Genomic DNA, 24,169 nt, shown 5'->3' with positions numbered 1-24,169 from the left:
GTGTTTTTCATTTCGACAGTCTGTGCGCCATCTGCTTTCCTATGTTCCTCATCAGCTTCCAATAGGAAACAGCAGTGAGAGGAGGTCCCGCTACAAAATGACTAAAAAAATCGACTAGAAAATACGGTAGTACCACAGAAGCAAAAGTGCTCATTAAATGTTGATGGGGTTCAGAACAGGCTGCCCTCAGATATGGCAATGTGGCATATTAAATATCTGAAGCTCAAGCACTCTTTTGAAAAACAGCTGAAACAAGAAAGTCACTCTGACTCTCCCCATCTCGCCCTTCTTCTCTGAAACAGGTCACAAAATTCTGATGTGAAAGGCCCCCCTCTCCTTAAACCAGGAGGAGAGAAACCCTTCCTTACCACCAGAGAATAGCATTTGGGACTGAGAACTCTGTACAAAGAAACTTCCTTTTTTTATCATAGTAAAATTATCTGTTTATGATATAAAACTCAGAAAATTAAAAAGTATAAAGAGAAAGTGATCTCATCTATAATTCCACAATGTAACAGTCATATTCGGGTGTATTTGGTTATAATAAAGTGCTATTATTTTTTTAAAAAAATTTTATTGGAGTATAGTTGATTTACAATGTTGTATTGGTTTCTGCCGTAAGGCAAAGTGAATCAGTTATACATGTACATATATCCACTCTTTTTTAGATTATTTTCTCACATGGATCATTAGAGAGTATTGAGCAGACTCCCCTGTGCTATAGAGTAGGTCCTTATTAGTTACCTATTTTATATATAGTAGTGTGTACATGTCAACTCCAATCTCCCAATTTATCCCTCCCTGCTCTTACTCCCTGAGAGTGACAGGTTTGTTTTCTACATTTGTAACTCTATATCTGTCTTGTTGATAAGTTCATTTCTGCTCTTTTTTAATGTTCCACATATAAGCAATATCATAACAATATTTGTCTTTCTCCGACTTACTTCACTCAATATGACAGTCCATGTTGCTGCAAATGACATTAGTAACATTTTTTAAACAGCAAACTTTCTCAAACTAACCCTTATCTTCCTAGTTACTTCTTTACCATTTACTACTCTAAGCCCAAGACCTTTGTCTTATCAATTCTCTACAAGGTTACTGTTTTTTCGTCTACAGGGTATAAACACTCCCAGCTCTGGTCACTTCTTCCAGGGCCTGCATTCTCTTGTGGAGATTCCCACATGGAGGTAAAAGTTCCATCAAATGTGTCTGTTCTTCTCCTGTTAATCTGTCTTTGTTGGTTTAATTTTCAGACCCAGCCAGGGATACTCGGAGGGTAGAGAAAACTTTTCCCTCCCCTAAAATATTATATTGCTTTAATATAAAAAAAAATTGTTGTAAGTGTATTTTCCTTTACTTAAAGGAAAGCTTTAGTTCATCAAGGTTTCAAGGCCACTTCACTCTTCTCTTCAAACATCTGTAGGAAGTGTGTGCATGCTCAGTTGCATTTGACTCTTTGCAACCCTGGGAACTATAGCCTGCCGGGCTCCTCTGTCCATGGAATTTTTCAGGCAAGCATACTGGAGTAGGTTACCATTTCTTCCTCCAGGGGATCTTCCCAACCCAGGGATTGACCCACATCTCCTGTGTCTCCTGCATTGGTGGGCAGGTTCTTTACCACTAGCGCCACCTGGAAAGCCCCCTCAGTGCCTAGAGTCTGACACTATTATCGGTGGGACCAGTCTGACCTGTGGCCTTTTTTCTTAAAGAATGACTTTGACATTTTTAAAGGATTATTTAAAACAGTGGTAACAACGGACAAGAAGAATATCCTACTGAGACTATATATGGGGCCCGAAGCCTTACTATTCAGCCCTTTATAGAAAAAGTTTGCCAACCTCTGGCTCAGAGGTATGAGGGAGTGTGTATTCTCTTCCAGAGCAGTCCTGGGGATATGTCTTTGAAATACAGCCTGTCCACTCTGTGAGGCAGAGAAGAACTTGGGAAGAAGGATGCTCTGGGCACTGCTTAGGCCCTTAACTATTTTGAGCTTTAGCATCAGCCAGCTGAACAAGAATGTCCAAAGACACTAAGTATAATGTAGAAATGAATCAAAATTTTAGGTTTGGGCAAATACTTTATAGTTTTCAAACCTCTAAATTCTAGTAATAAGAAACATCACATCCCCAGCTTAACCAAAATTATCTAATTCGCTGTTGATATTTACAGAAAGTACAGATTTTATGGTACTCTTTTTAGTTCAGGCTTCATCTCTGTCTAAAACCAGCTCAAAACTGTTTACAGTATCTCTATAGTGGTTTTGGTTCATTCAACGCTTGAATATTTACCATGCTCTGGCAATGCTCAAGATCCTTTACATATGCTCGCTCATTCACGCTCTGAGCAACATTGTGTGACACTGTGTTTTATTATCCTCTTTTAAGAATTGAGGAAACTGAGTCTAAATCACTCAAGTCATATGTCAAAGGCTCCAGATCTAATAAGACACAGAGATATGCTAGGACTTCAAACAGATTAGACTCCAAAGCCTAGCTCTTGTCCCAGCTACAAGGTTGGGATGGATGAGGGAGGAGGGGCAGGAATATGAGGAACGATTAAAACAACAGAGGGGTCAAGAGGGGAAGGGTCACTGATATTCAACCCACTCTGTACCAGGCGCTACACCAGCCTCCTATAAGTGTCTTCTCATTATCATAATTTGAGATAAAGAAACAGACTCGGAAAGGTACGTACAAGGTCACACAGCTGCTATCCTATTGACATGAGCATCAAAACTAGGTGTGTCTGATTTCAAAATGTCGGTCTAAAACCGAACACTAGGGACTTCCCTCATGGTCCAGTACTTAAGACTGTCTTTCAATGAAGGGGGTGCGGGTTCAATTCCTGGTCGGAGACCTAATATCCCACTTGCCTCAGGGCCCAAAAAACCCAAAATATCAAGCAGAAGCAACACTGTAACAAACTCACTAAAGACTTAAAAAATGGTCCACATAAAAATAATCTAAAAAATATTTTAAAATAAAAAAAAAATAAAACTGAACTCTGTTGAGATGCCTTCATTCTAGACTGCTGCTGCTAAGTCGCTTCAGTCATGTCCGACTCTGTGCGACACCATAGGTGGAAGCCCACCAGGCTCCCCCGTCCCTGGGATTCTCCAGGCAAGAACACTGGAGTGGGTTGCCATTTCCTTCTCCAATGCATGAAAGTGAAAAGTGAAAGTGAAGTTGCTCAGTCGTGTCCGACTCTTAGCGACCCCATGGACTGCAGCCTATGAGGCTGCTCCCTCCATGGGATTTTCCAGGCAAGAGTACTGGAGTGGGTTGCCACTGCCTTCTCCCTAGACTACCCTCCCCTAAACAACTCCTTACCAAGGGCTTCAGCTAAGCTAATGAGTGAAGGCACTCAGAAAAAGCTCCTTCTCTGAGGGATGGACAAGGTGACATGGGAGGAGGGGAGGCAGGTATGCAGAGTAGGGACAAGTCAGAGTGGGATGTAAACTCGGGACAGTGTCAAATATAGAATGCTCAGAAAAGGAAAGAACACATCAGGTTTGCACTTTGAATGACATGTGGGTTCAGGAGAAAAGACTGTTCTGGGGAAATCCACATTGTGAGCAAAGGCACGCGGATGCAGTCTCCTGTCAGGGGAGCATATTTCAAAGCATCCATACAAAACTTGAGTGAAAACACCTTGATCTTGCACACATGTGCCTCCATTTAAAATTTTATAGAATGTATGAGTTATTTATAGACTATCTGAAAGCAGGGGCAGACAATGATACGACAGATGCGAAAACCTTTGAAATGTTAAAATGCTTTTCACAAAATAGAAAGAGGGATTCATTTAGAGAATTCTGAATGCTTGCATGTGAAGAGGCATGGTTTTTCACGCCATGTTTAATTACATAACTACCAAGCTTAATAGAGGGGGTAACCATGAGTAAGCGTGTCTTCTGATAGAAGCTTTTTGTAGAAGGGGGAAAACAGAATGTAAGTATATGGATGATGACAGTTAATAAATATTTTTACACTGAGAGTGTAAAATGCTTTATTAGAGATCTCAATTACATGAAATTAAGTAATTGAATCTTATGCTTAAGGGCCGTCTTTAGAGTTAGCCACTCAGTCATGTCTGGACTCTCTGTGACTCCATGGACTGTAGCCCACCAGTCCTCTGTCCAAGGAATTCTCTAGGCAAGAATACTGGAGTGGGTTGCCATTAACTTGGTGATGTATTTCTTGACAGTCCTCAGTATATCACGATCATTCCATGTAAGAATACAGAGCGATTTCTGGGGCATAACTGAAGACGTGAGAGGCCATGAGATATGCCTGTGCTATTTCTTATGTGGAAAGAACTTGTCCACCCTCATTTCTTATGTAGCTCCCACCATACCAAAGTGACGAACAGAAATCCATTATGTTTGGTTGACAGTGCAGAAAAAGTCTTCTAATAAGTTGTCAACCTATGGATGTTGGGATATTTTACCTGAAAACAGGAAGATCTGGCATAAAACCAGGCTTCACTTCTGACACAGCTATTTGTTACAGCTGAGAGCATCTAGCTTCTTTGGACAAGGACAGCCTATCTATCTGGTCTGTTTCACTTATTAGTGTATACATACAACAGCATGTTCATTTATAGATTCTTACTTTTGACAGCCCTTTCTTACTATCCTAAGAACCAGAGCAGGTAGTTTCAAGATGTCTGTGGTCAATATGTCAGGCCCACAGAACGTGCTTATTAAAAACGTGTTGAGAATTTCAGCAGATAAGAACCCTCCTGCCAATGCAGGGGACACGGGTTCGATCCCCGGTCCAGGAAGATCCCACATGCTGTGGAGCAACTAAGCCCGTGTGCCACAAATTCTGAGCCCACAAGTTACAAGTACTGAAGTCTGAGGGCCTAGAGCCTGTGCTCTGTAACAACAGACGCCACTGCAAGGAAGAACAGCCCCTGGTCTCCCCAACTAGAGAAAGCCCATGTAACAGCAACAAAGACTCAGTGCAGCCAAAATTAAATAAATAAATAAATAACAGCTTTATAAAGTGTGTTGAATGAAAGTCTCAGGGATGATATTCAAGCTGGATGTGCACAAGAGCAACCAATTCAAGAAAGGTGCTTTGGATCGCATGACATGCCATGGCAGTAATTCATCAGGGGAAGGAAGAGAAAGGCCCGGGGGCCCACTGCTGTGACTTATTGCCATGGTGAGTACCATCCCCCATGATGCAAACGTGTCACGCTCCTCAGATACCCTGACATCAAAAAGAGAGGCACAAAACTACTGATTTACAGGACACTAGAATCTAGTTTAGAACATGCGGCTTAACTTTTCTCTGTGATGTTTTGCCTTGTCAATTTCAAATACAGGATATAAAAATCTGATGGTGGTATGAAGTGGGCAGAAGTGTCCTCAGGACACAGGGATGGGATTTTTCTGTCCACATTCATCTGTGCTATATGGCAGAGTCCTGACCTGAGGATACAATTTTAAGTCTTTTGATAAGGGGTCAGTCTATGCGAACCTCTTAAATTATACATCTTCATAATTTCATGATGCTTTACTTACACACACAAATTACAACATGAAGGATAAAAATTATAAAGAGAATTGTGGAGACTGGAAACATTCTCAAGGTCATTGAGTTCATGGACTTACATCTGAAGATTATAAAGACACAGCCCCAGAAGAAACCTTTGTTTGGTTCCTAAGACTCTCTAGAGAAAAAGTAGATCTGAAAATTCTCTTATGATTGTCAACCTTTTTAACGTCAATTTTCCCTGAGAAATCCAACTTCCAAATGAAGACCACAGAAAATCTTAAATAATGTTTGGAACATGTTATCTGTCAATGATCATAAGAAGTAGGGGCTTCCCTGGTAGCTCAGCTGGTAAAGAATCTGCCTGCAATGCAGGAGACCCTGGTTTGATTCCTGGGTTGGGAAGATTCCCTGGAGAAGGAATAGGCTACCCACTCCAGTATTCATGGGCTTTCCTGGTGGCTCAAATGGTAAAGAATCCACCTGCAATATTAGAGACCTGGGTTAGATTCCTGGGTTGGGAAGATCCCTTGGAGGAGGGCATGGCAACCCATTCCAGTATTCTGGCCTGGAGAATCCCCATGGATAGAGGAGCCTGGTGGGCTATAGTCCATGGGGTCGCAAAGAGTTGGACATGACTGGGCGACTAAGCACACACACCCATGAAAAGTAGGCACGGAATTAGGGTTTTTAAATATTAACATTACTAGTGACTGAAAGACTTTGTTTGGGTCTAAGATTTAAAATATCTTAAAGGTGATACAATTCTGGGAGATTCAGTAAAAAGTTAGTCAGCAGCTTAAACTCTGGTTCTGCCTTTTCTTATTAAATTCCCCTGACTTGAAATGACTTATAATTGGTTCAGAAAGAGATACCAGGAATCAACCTTAAGGCATTTTGTTATGTTTAAATAGAGTAAAGTGCTGCTTCAGGATAAAGTGAAATTCTGGAGTCCCAGGCAAAAAATTCAAAAAGTCCCATGACCAGCAGAAACTACAGACTTGTGCAATTAGGGATTTTAAAGAGTGATGGAAATACTCCTTTACCATTTCACAAGAGTATTAAGGGAGCCTACTGGGTACCTGATGCCATTTTCAGCTCTGGGACTGTGAAAGAAGGAAATCAGCCTTCATTGGGGCCCATCATCGGTCAGGAGTTACCTTAGGTGCCTCCTCATGGGATACCTCATACACTCTGAGCAAAACCCTGTCGTTCTATCCCACCGATTCCCATAACTAGGAGAGGTTAATGATTTGCCCAAGGTCACGGACTCAGACAGTGTGGAAGAGGCAGAGATCAGCAGCGCAACCAAAGTAACAAATACAAACGCTGCATCTTCAGATACAGAGAACAGACTTGTGGAGGCCAAGAGGGCAGGGCGGGGGAGGGAGGGACAAGGCATTCAGGATTAGCAGATGCAAACTACTCTCCACGCGATGGGTACACCACAAGGTCCTACTGTGTAGACAGGCGACTATATTCAATATCCTGCAATAAACCGTCATGGAAAAGAATATATGTAAGTGAGCCATTTACTATACAGGAGAAATTAAACACAACATTGTAAATCAACTAGACTGCAAAAGAATAAAAAGCTGTGCTTGTTGTCTGGGCCAGTGAGGAAATGAATAGAAGAGTCTGCTGAGCCGGGGGGGACATGAGGCGCTTTAAGATCCAGAAGGGAAGCTCAAGGTAATCAGGCTAAGAACGCATGGGGACTTAGGACTCTGGCCTGTGCACAGCTGGCTAACGCCTCACTGACTTTTAGTCAGAACTGAGTCTTCACTTGAGTCCAGCAGTCTGGCACGTGAGGCACGGGGAGGGGGCTCGAAGTTCCTGCTCCTTTCTCGGCCTCCATGGGTGAGAACCGGGGGTGGAACACAAGAGCTGGTTTTGCTATATCCCAGGCAAGGGGCAGTTCAAATGGAAAATATTCCTTTTACAGTAGCAAGTAAATTTTCAAATTCCCAAATATATATGGTAAACATTTTTTTTATATTAAACTTCTTATTTTGTACTGGAGTGTATAGCTAATTAACAATGTTGCGAGTGTTTCAAGTGGACAGCAAAGGGCCTCAGCCATACACAGATAGGTATCCATTCTCCTCTCCCATCCAGGCTGCCACATAATGTTGAGCAGAGTTCACTGCGCTATGCAGTAAGTCCTTGTTGGTTTGCTATACTTAAAATGGATAACAGGCAAGGTAAACATTTTGAATGTTTCAAGACTGAGAGAGAGAAATAAAAATACTTACATGAAAATAAATGGACAAAATTCTCAAGGGGAAAAAAAAAAGTTACCCGGAAAAGAGCTGACCATGTGGCACAGGCAAGAAACTCTCAGAAAGGAATGGGAGACAGAAAAGGAGAACATTATCAGCTCACCCTACATAGCTCCAGGCATTAAAAACAATTGAATAAAATAGCAATAAGGCGTCAACACATTACCATACAGCTGCTGAGAGGTAAGTCAAATACCCTTGCGACTTTATGTAAATTACATTATAACCTGATTTTCTTCCCCAGTGAGATATGGTTATGATGGTAACTATCTACACAGGTGAATTGCTATGGAAAACTAAGTTGATTCTATGGATTATGAAAGCCCCCAAAACAAAACAAAAAAATTGCTAACATCTTTTCTGGTTTAACTGATAAACCTAACAGAAGTAAAGTAACTTGGAGATTTAATGTACAGATGAAGGCTCCCCATTCTCAGTTTTCATCCATGTTTGTCTCACTGTAGAACCAGTTTTCCACTCCCCACCGTGGAGGGAGATGAGCCTCCATTAAACACATTCATTGCTTCTGTTTCCTTGGTTTACTATTCACGCTACTCTGGTGGTCCAGGGGTTAAGACTCTGCATTTCCAATGCAGGGGGTGCATTTTGGGGAAGAAAGATCCCACCCGCTGAGGGGTACAGTCAAAAATATATACATATATGGTTATATTTTAAAAATAAATATAATAAAAACTTTATAGGTAAAACTGTTACAAAAACATAGAATGTGAAGCTGTGAAAGAGGTGCTGCTAAAAGAAACGAGGATATGGCTACCAGAGCATTTCTAGCAGAGTAGAGGGCTTCCCTCATAGCTCAGTTGGTAAAGAATCTTCCTGCAATGCAGGAGACCCCAGTTTGATTCCTGGGTCCCCTGGAAAAGGGTAAGGCTACCTACTCTACTATTCTTGGGCTTCCCTTGTGGCTCAGCTGGTAAAGAAGCTGCCTGCAATGCGGGAGACCTGGGTTCGATCCCTGGGTTGAGAAGATGCCCGGAAGAAGGAAAAGGCTACCCACTCCGGTATTCTGGCCTGGAGAATTCCATGGAATTCCATGGGGTCACAAAGAGTCAGACACAACTGAACAACTTTCATTTCCACTTTCAACAAGGGCTTCAGAAAGATGATGCTTCTTCAGAAGCTTGAGATTAATTTTTATTCTATAATTTCCCATTCTTTCCATGTCATTCAGTTACCACTTAGCCCTATATACATGGACATATTTTCTTAACTCTTCCAAGCACTGTGTGTCTTGAGAGACAAACAGTGTAACCTTCTAAATGCATCTTCAGTAATATTTTTACCCCAAGCCCCAACTTTACCAAAAACAAAAACGCCATCACCCTGATAAGGTCAGAGTCATTCTATCTTAGCAGGGCCTATTATTCTAGCTTGGAGGAAATCTAAAAATAGGTAATGAAGTAATGGCAATATTTGGTTGGGAATATGGTGAGAGATCAACCAAGTCCTTTACTTGTTTATGTCACATCGGTTTGGAATTTCTTTTAAGATAAATGTAAACATAAAATCAATACAGAAAAGGGAGCTTCATGTTGTGACTTTAAAAAATGGATTCTAAATCCAGAGAATCTAGATTCAAATCCTGGTTCTCTCCGATCTAATGGAGTGACTTAGGTGGATTACATACATTTCTTGTGCTAACTTACAGAATAGTCAACCTTTGAACAAAAAAAGTGAATGAAGACTTTATTAATGGAAAAAGTCTATAGCAGAGATCAGCTTTTTCTGTAAGGACTTAACAGTAAATATCTGAGGCTTTGGGGGCCACAGCAAGTCTGTCAAAATATTGGGTTGGCCAAAAAGTTCATTCAGATTTTTCAGTACTATTTTATGGGAAAACCTCGCTAACCCAATCCTTCAACTCTGCTGTTGCTCTGTATTAGCAGTCACGGACAGTATGTAAACTATGGACTTGGTGCAAGGCTGTGTTACAACACAACTTATAAAATAGTCAGTAGATGGGGCCAATTGATAGAACTCTGGCATATTTACCACGTAGTAGCTTAGGTTTTGGTTTCTGTTCCCTTTTTGTTTGCCTTTGTGCACTGGTAACACATATTTGGCATACAGATCTTTGCTACTTTATCATTGGGTAGCTTTCCATACCTCTTAAGCTAAATATGATGAACATAATTAGTCAGGAAGAATGAATATTAAGATGAATTACATAAAATATGCTGTTCATTTATGTGAAGTGATCAGGGTAGCAAATAAAAATTCACATGCAAATCAAGTCCATATTAAAAATACTGAGTGCCCAGTAGGGAATGGATATCGGCCAGTTCAGAACATACGTTGTCTATAGCCTACCACTGTGAGGCACCTGGCCAGGGAGGTTTTTGAAAACAGCATGGAAAAGGGATGGCAGTGTGCTAACCCAAATTCCTGGTGAAACTTTCCTCTGGTGAAATCAGTGTCACTCTTTCAATAACTAATATATTCTGGTGTTTGCAGGTGGGTATAAATGGATGAATAACTTGGGAACACATTTAACAGAGTGTGCTTCAGCCAACAATGAAAATGCTGAAAGTGGTCTCCATAGGTATGTCCAGAGTCAGCCATCTGTTAGTTAGTTTGCTTATAAAGCAGAAAGATTTTGTAAAGCAGTTATTTCAAAGGATCAAATATAGCAGTTCTATTCTCTGCTTGAGTCAGAGGGTCGGGCTTGGCTGCCCACACTGGGGGTAGTTCCTGAGATAGGAGGGTAATCTTTAGAGACCGCCTTGGCTCAAGCAGAGATCTCTGGTCTCAGGGTAGTGACTGGTGTGGTCTCCAGGTGTTCTCTTTTACCTGTGCCTCATTCTTCCGTCTAGGCATCCAGCCTGGATTTTAGATTTTAGTACCTGTTGCCCAGACTGTGCCTCAGATCGCTTAGTAACTTGGCTCTTCATATTGCTTCTCCAGATCCTACGTTTGTCAATGTCAAAATGTACACCATTTTGCAAGCCATGCTTAACAAATTAATTAGGTTTTACTCTTTGCCTGTTCTAAGGCAAGATTAGCAGTGGTTATCTAACAAGCTGAGGCTAAGTGTTCAGCCTCATTGGTTTTACCCAGTAATATCTGCCTGCCATAGACCAACAAGAGTAAAGAAAACGTCTTTCACCTGACCTCTATGCCAGCCCACACAAGAGCTGGGCCTCTCCAGTCACATGGACCTGGGTTTGAAAACTGGACTAATGCATAGGTTTGTTGGGAAGATTATAAAAGACATGCAAACTGAGAGCAGAGCCCAGTGCCTGACACAGATCATGTAATAAACAAGTAAGTAATGAATCACAAGTATTTATGAACATGATCATCATTTCCTGAAGCCATCAGAGATTTAAAAAAAAATGAGAGTAAGTTATCAGGCTGCAATGGTTCAATGAACCCTGTAGAAAGACTTGCAAACTAAGAGATTCTACAAGAGGGTCCAATGCACAAACATTCTATATATGAGTGCCTGCCAGGTGCCAACTGTCCTAGATAGCGGAATAAAAAATGAATGTGACAGTTTCCTGCTCTCATGGGGTTTAAGGTCAGGACCGAGGCTTCATGTAAGATCTCAAAATAGAGGCAGACAGAGCATGCTGCTAGAGTGCAGAGCAGACCCACTTGATTCAACCTGGGACCCCCAAGAGACGATGTCCTGAGATGGAATCTTGGTGGCTGGCTAGGCTGGGAAAGACCTTGAACTGAGCCACGAAAGTGGGAAATAGCATGACACAGGTTAGATGTACAGGAAGTTCAACTCTAGTGCGGTTTAAAAGGAAAGGTGGAGGATCAAGGAGAAGAGAAACTAAGTCATCATCCCAAAGAGTCCCTCTTCCTCAAAGCCAAACCCGAAGTCATAGGAACTGTGGGTTCTTTCTTCATCTCAGGAGCTTCAACTCTGCTGAAAGGGCTTTCAGTGTCATGGAGATGCTGGGGATCTGATCTACTGAAGCATTGAGCCTAATTCCTAGAAATCACGCAAGACACTAATTTCACTGGAAAAAAAATTCAACTGACACTTATATGGCAATCATATCTTTTTTTTAAAGACCTTTGTTCCCTTCTTTTTTTAAGCCTTTATTGAATTTGTTACAATATTGTTTCTGTTTTAAGTTTCGGTTTTTTGGCCGTAAGACATGTAGGATCTTATAGCTCCCCCACCAGGGATTGAACCTGCACCCACCCCCTGCATTGGAAGGCAAAGTCTTAACTGCTGGGCCACCAGGGAAGTCCCAGCAGTCACAACTGAGTCTCTTGGGTTTGGGAATCCTGGGCCACTAAAAAGAGCTCCTGTCATGACGCCCTTTTATCCTGAAATGATATGTGATTCCTCACATGTGCACGTCTGGGTCTCAATCAAGGAGACTTTAGTATCCCTATGGTGCATGGACAACAGGTAGGGGAGAGCTGCTCTCCCTGGATTTGGGTGAGCCTGACACCTCCGTCCCAGTTTCCTTAGCTGCTGGACCTCCTGCATCTCCTCTGTGTCCAGAGACCCCCTTCTTCCTGACATATCTGGATGAGTCAGATGGATCCTATGGATCTAGAACCTGCTGTGTAGTTACTGTGAGAAACACTACTCTCACAGAACCTCAGAAGAGATTCTCTAACCTCAGGAATCCAATCAGGGTGGGCAGAGCTTTCCAGTTGGTCATCAAACCCATTGATTCTTTTTAAAAATACTTAAGTTATTCATGGACGTCCCAGGTAGCTCAGTGGGTAAAGAATCCACCTGCAATGCGAGAGACGTAGGTTTGATCCCCGGGTTGGAAAGATCCCCCGGAGGAGGGCATGGCAACCCACTCCAGTATTCTTGCCTGGGAAAACCCATGGACAGAGGAGCTTGGTGGGCTACACTCCATGGGGTCACAAGAGTCAGACATGATTGAGCAACTAAACAACAACTGTGAGTATTATATTACACATTCAGAATATGTTTAATACAAGAACTATAGTTTGTTTAATATAAGAACAACTATGTTCTTTAATATAAAAACAACAAGCTTTAAGTTCAAGCTTTAAAGAGCAGGAAGTTACCACTTACTGTTTCCCATCCTGGGGCTAAAAGTGGACGGTTCCAGAAGCAGCATGAGTTATCAGTTGGTTATACTGCACATTCACCCTGATTTTATTAGTGAGGCTGATAGGGAAGGAACTAGGATCATTAAAAAGGATACAGTATCTGCAACCAGGCTTACTGGCCAAAAGGGCACTGAAGGACATTTACTAATGAGGATAATTAAGCATGACTTGATAACCACCCAAAGTCCCGCTGGTCCCAGCAGTGAAGCAGATAAAGCAGGGACCTCACCCTCTGAAAAGAGACTGGGCATTATACTGAATCTGTCCAACTGCCAACAGCACTGTGAGGAAATAATGGTCGTGTTCAGAGCCCATCCAATGCCAGTCTCCAAGATGGGCCCGACCTCGTCTCCTGACTATGGAAACCAGAGGGGAATATCCACACACACTAAAAGTCCACCGAACATAAGACAAGGAAAAAAAAAATATAGAGGGCTTTGTTTGTTTGTTTGTCTGTTTGTTTCATTTCTCTTCTCTTGGGCTCTATATTTTCAGTATTTTTGTTATAGAAACTAGCAACCTGTGTTTGGGCACAGAAATTAAACAGAGATGGTAATCAACAGCAGGGAAGATAAAGGCTCCCTTGTAAAGGACTGTTTTGCTTTACTTTCTTAAGCAGTTAGCTCCTTAAGGATACTTCCTCTTGGCAGCAAGAATAAGGATCTTGGCTAAGCCAGCTTTAAGCTAGGCATCCCAGCCTCCTGGAGACATCTGCTGCAGACCTGACTTCCTCCATAGCCTCAAGCCTCCACCGACCACCTCCACTGACCTCCGAGATCTTCCCATCTTTGGATGCTGGTGATTTTGTAAGACTGTCTGGCTGAGACGTCCAGGAGACCACAGCCTGATCATGACAAGCTGTCTGCTTCCTATAGCATAGTCTCCAGTCACATCACAGGGTAACACCCATGCTCCATAAAATACCAGTTATATGTAATAAAAATCGACCAAAACTTGTCTAGAATGTAACATGGCACCATTTCCATTTCCAAGGCTCACTCTTGTAAAGAAATAATGTCTTTTAAAAAAAAAGCTAACAAAAAAGTTTGAGCCAAAGTCTGTTGCCAAGAAGGCTTAATGCATGCTTCAAAGAAATAGAATTTCTAACAGGAAGCCACTTGTGAATTATGGACAATCGTATACAATATATTTCACAAAACTAAATTTCTCAGGAACTGACAACAATTTTCAGATTTAAAAGCAATGACATCTTATTTAGAACATGGAGAAGCATTTGGCATAAATTCACTTAGAAAGTAAGAGTACTAAATAAAGGGTGTTTTTTCCTTAAGGAAAAGAAGTAAATGATAAAATCCACCCAAAACTTTAAAAGACAAATCTTGATGAATTCAGTTGGAGAAATCATCCTAACAGATAGAAGATATTAGAAAACTGCAGTAATGAAAATAGCGTGGTACTGGCCCAAGAGTAGACAAATAGGACAAACAGACTAAGAATACACAAAAAGATCTGGAATCTTCCACAGAGACCCACATGTATAAAACTGTCCGCTTTATGACAAATGAACCCCTCCCATGCAGTGAAGATGGGTTATCTGTTTAATAAACAGTGCTGGACAGCCCTCTAAGAAGATAAGACACCCCTGATCCATAACTTATACCACATGAATAATCTACTACAAACAGATCACAGATTTAATATGATAGGTTAAACAATAATTCAAGAAGATTTTACTTTATTTTTTTTTAGAGAGGTTTTCATTAACTCAGGGAGATAAAGTTTTCTTAAATGGTATAAATGCACTAACTATAATTGGAAAAATGGACAGATTAGACTTCATTAAAATTAAAAACTTCATTTCATCATAAGTACCAGTAAGAGAATAAAAAAGCTACAGAAGATATTTATAACACATTTATCTTACAAAGAACTGATATCCATAATATATAAGGACCTTCTACAAATCAATAAGAAGACAATCCAATAGAAAAGTCAATAAATAAGCTGAACAGACACTTCACAAAGATATAAAAATGGCAAGTAAGTTGGTAGGAACATCCCAATTAAATCGAGGCACACACCATCATAGTGGCTAAAATTCTGAAAGACTGAGAAAAACCCAGGTGCTAGTGAGGATGCTGGGTAATTGGAATTCTCATGCACCACTGTGGCTGGGGGAGGTGTAAACTGGTATAATCACTTTGGAAAACTGGCAAGACTGTACTGAGCCTGCACATATGTGCAAATTCCAGGAACTAGAAATTCAACCCCTAAGCACACACCAACAGAAATGCACCAAAACATATGCCTAAGAACACTCACAGCAGCTTTATTCATAACTCAAAACCAAATCCACTCAAATGTCCACTTTTAGTAGAAATGATAAATGTGGCTAATTATCACAACAGAATAGTATTTGGCAATGACAAAAAAATGAATTACTTCCAAATGTAGCATGCATGAGTCATACAGATAAAACTGAGTAAAAGAATCCAGACAAGAGAGTACCTACTGTATGCGACATTCATTTTTACAACAAAATCCAAAACCAGGTAATGCTGATCTATGTGATAGAAATAAAAACTACTGGTTACTTTTGACTGAGGGCATATTGCCTGGAAGTGGGGTACACAATAAGTTTCTGGGGTGAGGGAAACATGCTCCTTTTTAAAGTTCTTTTGATGTGCACCATTTTTCAAGTCTTTACTGAATGTGTTACTATATTGTTTCTGCTTTATGTTTTGGTTGTTTGGCCATGAGGAATGTGGGGTTTTATCTTCCTGTACCAGGGATTGAACCTATACCCCCTGCATTGGAAGGCGAAGTCTTAACCACTGGCCCTCCAGGGAAGTCCTAGAAACATGTTTTGTTGACACGAGTGATGGTTCTACTCTTAAACCTGGAGGAAGCCTTCTGCTTCTGGTTGGGATGAAAAAAAAAAAAATCATGAGATTATCATTCATACTCTAGTGCTAAGAATGAGCCCAATACGTTACCAAATCACAGATTTCTGAGACTGTAAGATAGCTGAGAGCATAATGAGATCTAACCGAATGAAAATAAACTGATAAGCCCTTTCTAGAAGAAAGAAGACCCATAGCTGCTGTTATCCTTGGAGCAGGAGTGAGAAGAAGTGTCATTAAATGATAGGACAAATCACCTTGACTTTGAAGGAAGCTTTAGTGGCCATGAGTGCACAGGCTTGATGGAGTCACATCCTTGGGGAAACTTTACCCACCACCAATCCTTCCCACAGGCCTTTATCCCCCAGGCATGCGCAAGTCCACCAAAGGATGGGTGTAGGGCCACAGATCTGTCATGCTAAAGAGGGATTTGATAATTTCCAAACAGCAGGAAAGTGAAAGTGAAAGTTGCTCAGCCATGTCTGACTCTTTGCGACCCCATGGACTATACAGTCTTCGGAATTCTCCAGGCCAGAATACTGGAGTGGGTAGCCTTTCCCTTCTCCAGGGGATCTTCCCAAACCCAGGGATCAAAACCAGGTGTCCCACACTGCAGGTGGATTCTTCACCAGCTGAGCCACGAGGGAAGCCCAGGAAATCAACCCTGAATATTCATTGGAAGGACTGAAGCTCCGATACTACGGCTGCCTGATGTGAAGAGCTGACTCACTGGAAAAGACCCTGATGCTGGGAAAGGTTGAGGGCAGGAGGCGGAGAGAGAGACAGAGGATGAGATGGTTGGATGGCATCATGACTCAATGAACATGAGTTTGAGCAAACTCTGGGAAATAGTGAAGGACAGGGAAGTCTGGCATGCTGCAGCCCAAGGGGTCACAAAGCATCGGTCATGACTGAGTGACTGAACGACAACAACGAAGAGCAGATGGAGTGTGTGTCCACAGACAGGACACTCATGAGAAGGCGAGTGATGATTATGACCTAAGTGAAGGCAGTGGCCTTGATGAGGGTGAAAGTGAATGGATTTCACGAATCATTTTAGAGGCAGAGGAGACAGAACCTTTGGTGTAGGCTCCCAATGCTGCATATTTTATTCCACTATTATGAGGTAAAAATTAGAGTGAATTAAAAATCCATTACCAATTGTGTCACAATCTTCTATAATGAGAACTGCAAATGGGAAATGTAACAGGATCAGAAATGGGCAGAAGATCTTTATCTGGACTAAAATGCCATCAAGGAACCAAGAGGCAGCAACAACAACTAATGTGACAAGATTTCCAGGACTATTTCAATAAAGAAATGATTAAAAAAAAAATTTAAAAAGGAACCTCCCTGGTGGTCTGGTGGTTAAGAATCTGCCTGCCAATCAGGGGACATGGGTTCTATCCCTGTTCCAGGAACTAAGATCCTTGGGGCAACTAGCCTTTGAGCTGTAACTACTGAAGCCCATGTGCCTTAGAATCTGTGCTTCAGAAGAGATGTCACTGCAATGAGAAGGCCTTGCACCAAAACTAGAGAGTAGCCTCTGCTCGTTGCAACTAGAGAAGGCCCATGTAACAGCAACAAACACCCAGCACAGCCAAAGATAAATAAATAATCATAAAAAAAGAACATGAGCCACAGAGGTCAACACAGAGAGAGTTCCAGAAAAGTCTTTGGTCTATTAAGAAAGTGTGTAGGAAGCAACACATTCGTGTCCGAGAGTTGGTCTGGGAGCAAAGAAAATTTTCAGGGTCACGTAAAGAAGAGGTTGAAGATTTATGATAAGAGTTTTAATAAATCTGGCAATAGGTAAGTTTTACCATTTGATATCAAGCATCAACCTAAGCAGATAAAGTGAGGAAAAGCCATGTCCCAGGGCATGTGGGATCTCAGTTCCTGAGCAGGGATCAAACCCATGTCCTCTGCATTGGAATCTCGGAGTCTTAACCACTGGACCACCAAGAAAGTCCCAGTAATGGAAGTAAGTCTTTCCTAGAATAACTACAACAATAAAACTTCATTAAACAATTTCCTGAAGTAATTGGTGGGGAGGAAGTGGGGAGAAAAAGCCAACTCAGGTGACATCAAGTACCCTGGTCCAGACATTCAGATGCTGAGAAATATCTTGGTTCTTGAGTCTATGCAGCATCCAGTCATGACTAGTGTCCTACTTATTGCCATTTCTACTGAAACTCCATGGAGTTGGGTTTAGGTTTATGCCTAGAAAATTATGCACAGTGACATGAAAAATAAAATGCTGCAAGAAGATTTACGAGATAATGTGATCAGATAACGTTAGCTGTTCTTGAACATAGCTCAGGAAAGTGAAAGGACAGATTAATGAGGGATTAAGCCAAACATGAATTTTAATATCCAAAGACATTCATAAGCAAGAAACCCTGGGGCATATTTATAGAGCCACTTTAATTAGTCAGTATTCAAAACAGCTTTACACACGAGTCAAGTTTTCAACAGATTTGAAATATGCAGCTTTCCTAAATGAGAGAGTTGAGGTATTGTAAACCAAGCACGGAACTGGATATCAGAAGATTGCGGGCTTGACTTCTGACTCTGCTAGTTACAGACTTGGAGAGTAAATCGCAAAACCTGCTCAAATGGAAAATGGAAAACTCTGATGGGCCCACCACCAAGATGAAACACAATGGGCATGAATGTGCTTTGTAAAACAGAGAGCGATATATTATTTCCTCAAAGGAGTAAAGAAGAGAAAGAGAACTCATGTTCATGAAATTTGCTCTTTTTCATGTTAACAGTCCTACCACTAATATCTAGACAGAGTACCTTGAATTTACTGATAATGATTCAAGATCCAAGGAGTCTGGGTTCTTCGCCCAACTGCTACCCCAACACTTGTATTAGCAAATGGACATGAGAGGTATCTTATGTACCTAAGAAACACCTGTCACAGTGATCACTCATGGTTTATACTCATATCTCTCAGATAATTTCAAAAGGAGCTAGATCAGAGCAGTGAGTTTAGACTGTAATATCATATAGGCCTGGATTCAAATTCTACCTCTATCACTTCCTAGTTTTATGAGTTTACAGAATCCCACCAGGGCTTCCCAGGTAGGGCTAGTTGTAAAGAACTCACCTGTTAATGCAGAAGACATAAGAGACTTGGGTTCAATTCCTAGGTCAGGAAGATCCCCTAGAGGAGGGCATGGCAATTCACTCCAGTATTCTTGCCTGGAGAATCCCATGGACAGAGGAGCCTGGTGGGCTCCTATGGAGCCTACAGTTCATTGGGTCACAAAGAGTCAGACACAACTGAAAGACTGAACACCATCCCTAGGCTCTATTTTTTAACATAAAAGTGGAGATGGTCACAGTACAGTATGACAGGTTTCAAAGATTTAAGAGATAACAGCATTTAATGTACTTAGCAGAATGCCTGGTGTGCATTAATAGTACAGATCTTTGGTATCTAAAATTTTGCTTCCCAGGAGATAAAATTTTTCACTTTCCACCTACTGGTCATTCCCATCCTCGAACAGGGATGCAGTTCCTCATATACACACAGAAACTCACGTTATTTTACAGCCAGTCATGAGCTCAACGTTTACTGTGCTCAGTCACTTCCGTCGGGTCCAAGTCTTTGCAACCCCATGGACTGTAGCCCACCAGGCTCCTCTGTCCATGGGATTTTCCAGGCAAGAATACTAGAGTGGGTTGCCATGCCCTCCTTTAGGGATTTTTCTGACCCAGGGATTGAACCTGCATCTCCTGCAGGCAGATTCTTTACTGATAAGCCACCAAGGAAGCACCAACATTTATTAAACTACAATAAGCCAGACCCCATGACAGACATCACGGATGCAGACATGAACTAGATATTATCTCTAACTGCAAATATTTCTCAATAATCTAAGACTCGTGGGATTTCCCTGGTGCTCTAGTGGTTGGGACTCTGAGCTTTCTTCACTGCTGTGGCCTGGGTTCAGTCTTTGGCCGGGGAACTAAGATCCCACAAGCCACGTGCAGAGTGGCCAAAAAATGCAAGACTCTTCAGTGAAAATCATTGTTGGCTCTGCCCACCCCTGTATCCCCAGTGATTAAAATCATGCCTAGATTATTGACTGTGCTTGGTAAATGTTTATGAAGTGAGCAGTCTGTGCTTTTTCTGCTATAGAAATATCCAAATCTCAGTGCAGAAACTACTTTTACTTTTATTTTGGATATCCAGTGAAGAAAAACTGCAATGAAAAACATTTTTATCAGTACAGCTATAACTGGCACTAGGTATAAATCCTAGGCTCCTCAAAACAACGTTAACTATCCTTTCATAATAAGTACAATGACATTTAGCACTTTAGAAAAAAATTCAATGGGCAGTGCAGGTTGGAAAAAATTCACCAAGCCTTTGATAGTGTGATCAAGGAAAAGACATCTGATACTATTCTTTTACTGTATGTATTAGTATTTTCCCCACCATTTAAAATGTAAGATGGTAAGATTTCACTTAGAGATTTAAAAACATTGCTCACCTGGTCTTCTTCTCCTCCACCTTCTTCATCATATTTTAAAATATTATCTCTTACATCATCTTCTGGATCAATTAAAAGTTGTTTGGCCTGGCGTTCTTTATCCCGGCGTTTCATCCATACCACGAACATCAGAACGAGAACTAGGCAGAAAGAGAGTAAAGACATACGATACCATAGTTTTAAAAACTCGACTTTATCTAATCACAGTCTTCAAGACTAATAATTTATATTCATATGGCTGGAAAACTTGCAGTGCATCTTCTACTCTGTTACCTAATCCTAGCCTCACAGGACAAGAAACAAGACAGGACAGACACCCTGAGAACCAGGTTTAGATTGTTCTAGAAACTAGTACCCCATGAATTCACTGAGTGGATGTCTGTCCTCAGTTTTACTATCTGCAAATGGAGGCAATAACTACTTCTATCTTTGTCTTGCTAGAGGATAGGATATGTGTCATATAAAGGATTGTAAAGTCTAAAACAACAAAATACAATAGGTGACATTGCTACTCATTATTTAAATTCCATTCCGGTTGATCAGTCATCATTCTCCTCCCCAAATGACCCCCATCATTCTTCTCTCTCAGCACACGTATCAAGGACCGGGAGTACTTGCCAAGATGCCTTTGCAGCAAACTAGACCTGGATCAGAGACTTGACCTTGAGGATTTTTGACTCCCAAGGGCCTGGGTCTTTCTTTTATGCTGTTGTGCTTTTTCTCTTTCCTGTTCAACAGCATGCTTCAGGTAAGGAGGCCAGGGGATTAGTTTGAGCACTGAAATAACATCCCCGGTGGCTCAGATGGTAAAAGAATCTGCCTGCAATGTGGGAGACCTGGGTTCGATCCCTGGGTCAGGAAGATCCCCTGGAGAAGTAGACGGCAACCCACTCCAGTATTCGTGCCTGCAGAATCCCATGGACAGAGGAGCCTGTGGGCTACAGTCCACGGGGTCAAAAACAGTCAGACACGAGTGAGTGACTAACGCTAACACTTCCTGCTCTACATTTCTGCACCAGGATTAGAATCATAAACTTTCCAGCTGGTTGATGTTAAAATCAGCACCGATTCATTTTCCTTCAGAATGGCTCGAGTCCTTCTTCATGCCACAATCCATCAGCTCTAAGTTTTTCTTGATAAGGTTGGCATGTATGCCTCTTGTTAGTTGAAATTGAAACATATCCCCAAGTGCACATCTAGGAATGCATTCCCTCTAAAATCTGAAGCTATCAGTTTACATCCTGAAGCAAAAAGATTTAATGACTCTTATTTGAGCACATTTTTATTATTGGCCATAAAAGTAAATATCCTCCTTTTAAAGCCAGATACATGATCTCATTTGCCATTGTTCCAGGGCTAAATCTAGCAAGTGGATTATTAGTATAGCATGTAGGTTTCAAATTATAGTCAAAGTAGTCTCCACATAGGAAGTAAAAAATGCTCAGGCTTCTGCAGTAATTGCTTAGAAAAAAAAAAGGACAGGATTCTAAATTACCAGAACACTTGTAAATGGAGAAAACATAAAAGAAATGGCCAACATTTTGAAGAAAGTGATTGGTGCATAGCATGATTGCACAATAAACTAAGTCCTGCTGCTACTCAACAATACAACACAGGGTCCAGGCAATTTGTTCTTTTAACCTGCATACTTAGAAGTGGTTCCTAAAGTACTTTCCAGTGGTTAATTTCTTGCATTCCACTGAACCAAAGACTGCAAAGTATATTAAAAAGGAGCAATTCCTTAATCTAGACTGGCTCTAAAGACAGACAATTTATTGAGCTGTGTAATCATTTCTATTATCTGATGTGCTGTATGAAATACAATCTCTTGCTATTTTATGCAGCCCATCAGAAACAAATACCTTGATCCCTGCATGACTGGAGCAGGCTGCTGACTGCGCTTTCTATAAAGGAAAGCAAAGGAAAGCAATATACTTATTTTCCTAAATCATCAACTACGAGCCATAAATTCAGACACAAATCCTAAGAGAAGTGCTTCAACTTAGGACTGTCTAATATTTTTCTATGAAGAGTTTGCTGCAGCTCTGCAAGCGATCAGCATCAGAAAATGGCAACAGGCGTGGAAGAGGTGGGCTGGCTGGGTTTGCTGCCAACAGGTAAGTGCATGCAAGGATGCTCAGGGTTTTCCTCATTCTAAAGTGGGTTTGGCTGCGAGAAATTGCTCAGAGGTGGAAGAGCATTGTTAGAGTCCATTGAAAGGCAACAATAAAAATTACTTTTTATTGAGCATAGCCGGTAGGAAGGCACAGGACGGTCTCAGGATTTGTTCTGCCTCTTGCAGAGAGCACTGTCAAAGGAAGTGAAGGAGCCAGTGGGCACTGGCCAGTTTTTGAACAAACAGTACTATATCCCTGAGTATAAGAACTGGAGAGGACAAACTATTCTAGCGAAAAGAATGAACTAGAAGTAGCAAATGAAACAGATATAGACTATGAAGTAGGGGATATTCCAACAGAATGGGAAGCTTGAATCAGAAAAAACAAGGAGGAAATAATGCTCGCTATGGAGGAAATAATGAAAGAAATGAAGAATGAAAAATGGAGGGAAGAAACTAAAAGGAAAAGCAAAGATTTTTACAGCAAAGAAAAACTCCTTAGAGCAGAGAGCAACAGGGAACTCTTGGTTCCACCAGTTCAAACTCAGATGAAGGCACATGCCTCCGCTCCATTCTTTGGGAAACAGGGACCCTTTGAGGCGCCCAGCAGCGCTGGAAAAAGCTTTCAGCCAGGATCCTGGATGCCACACGATGGCAAGAGCTGCAATCAGTGAATGCACTGCGGTCAGATTATGATATTTACATGTTTGTGACTATTTTAACAAATAAAGGCAAACAGTTGCTTTGTATTTTCCAACTGTAAAGAAAGAAGTTACTTTGCTAAACATCCTGGAAGCAAAAGGAATTCAAGCTGAGACACAGGGAAGTACTCACTGAGTAGGATGATGATGCAAAGCAGGATGGCGATGATGGCGCCGGTGCCCAGCCCCGCTCCCACTATCCTATCCACATCCGTGCAGTCCCCGTTGGAATCACACTGGCAAACCTTCACCCGAAGGATGGAGATGTTCGATTTGGGAGGATTACCCGAATCTGTGATTATGATTGGAACTTCGTAGATCCCAGCCTCAAGAAATTTTATCTTTAAGTTAAGTTGAGCAAAATCACCTATACAATAAAGGGGAAAAATATAGTCGGAGAGTTTATACATCCTAAGATTCAAAAACACATAGCATTTTCTAGACTGCATCATGTACCGAAGGGTACATATAAAGCAGATTTCAACTATCCTGCACTGTAAAGTTTTGTTTTGTTTTGTTTTTTGGCTTTAAGGGCTTTTTGTATCTTACTTAAACTTTAAGTAGCTTTTAAAATATATTTAAGAAGAAAGATGATAAAGCACTTAAAACGGACTTTTCATGCCGGGCTTCAAAGCCTCTCAGATGCACATATATTCAAATAATGAATCTGTCCTTACCATTAAGCCGAGTGATGGTCCAATTTCTCTTAATAGTCACTGGAGACAAAGGAAGATCAAAAGCAAATGGTCCAGCATTTGGATCAATGTCATAATCAAGTGCTGTGATGTTAATTGAATTGGGGTCCGGAGTTTCACAAATCTCTGCCTCTTGAGGTAACACTTGAGGGGCATTGTCATTAATATCAAGTAAATAGATCTGCAGTGTTCCCGTTCCACTCATAGGAGGAATTCCTAAAAAGGGAGAAAAATCACAAACCAATGCTCAACAGTTCTCTCCCTTGAGTCTCAATTATAGTGAAACTCTCAAAGTTTCTAGCTTTCCAGCCCTTATCACTATATAACCTTGGAAAAATCTCGTTGCCACAGCATTTCTGCTATTTTGGTACAAGGCCACTTCTTGCGCCTCTTCTAGGATGACCCTGCACTCCTCCC

General features: G+C 41.3%; 1 protein-coding gene and 1 pseudogene across 2 annotated transcripts in view; one reads left to right on the top strand and one right to left on the bottom strand.

Moving 5' to 3' along the window:
* Nucleotides 1-24,169, bottom strand: part of CDH2 (cadherin 2) — a 248,102-nt gene that overhangs the window by 13,925 nt on the left and 210,008 nt on the right. For both annotated transcript variants that reach the window (XM_043444109.1, XM_043444110.1), the window contains 3 exons: nt 23,735-23,968; nt 23,191-23,424; nt 20,241-20,380 (listed from right to left, as the gene is read on the bottom strand). In XM_043444109.1, the coding sequence (XP_043300044.1) occupies nt 20,241-20,380; nt 23,191-23,424; nt 23,735-23,968 (608 nt within the window). The remainder of the gene's footprint in view (nt 1-20,240; nt 20,381-23,190; nt 23,425-23,734; nt 23,969-24,169) is intronic.
* LOC122425365 lies at nt 22,309-23,030 on the top strand (annotated as a pseudogene).

The sequence above is a fragment of the Cervus canadensis genome, chromosome 23 (assembly GCF_019320065.1).
Source record: "Cervus canadensis isolate Bull #8, Minnesota chromosome 23, ASM1932006v1, whole genome shotgun sequence".
Taxonomy (NCBI): Eukaryota; Metazoa; Chordata; class Mammalia; order Artiodactyla; family Cervidae; genus Cervus; species Cervus canadensis.
This window is presented reverse-complemented; position numbering and strand designations above follow the sequence as displayed.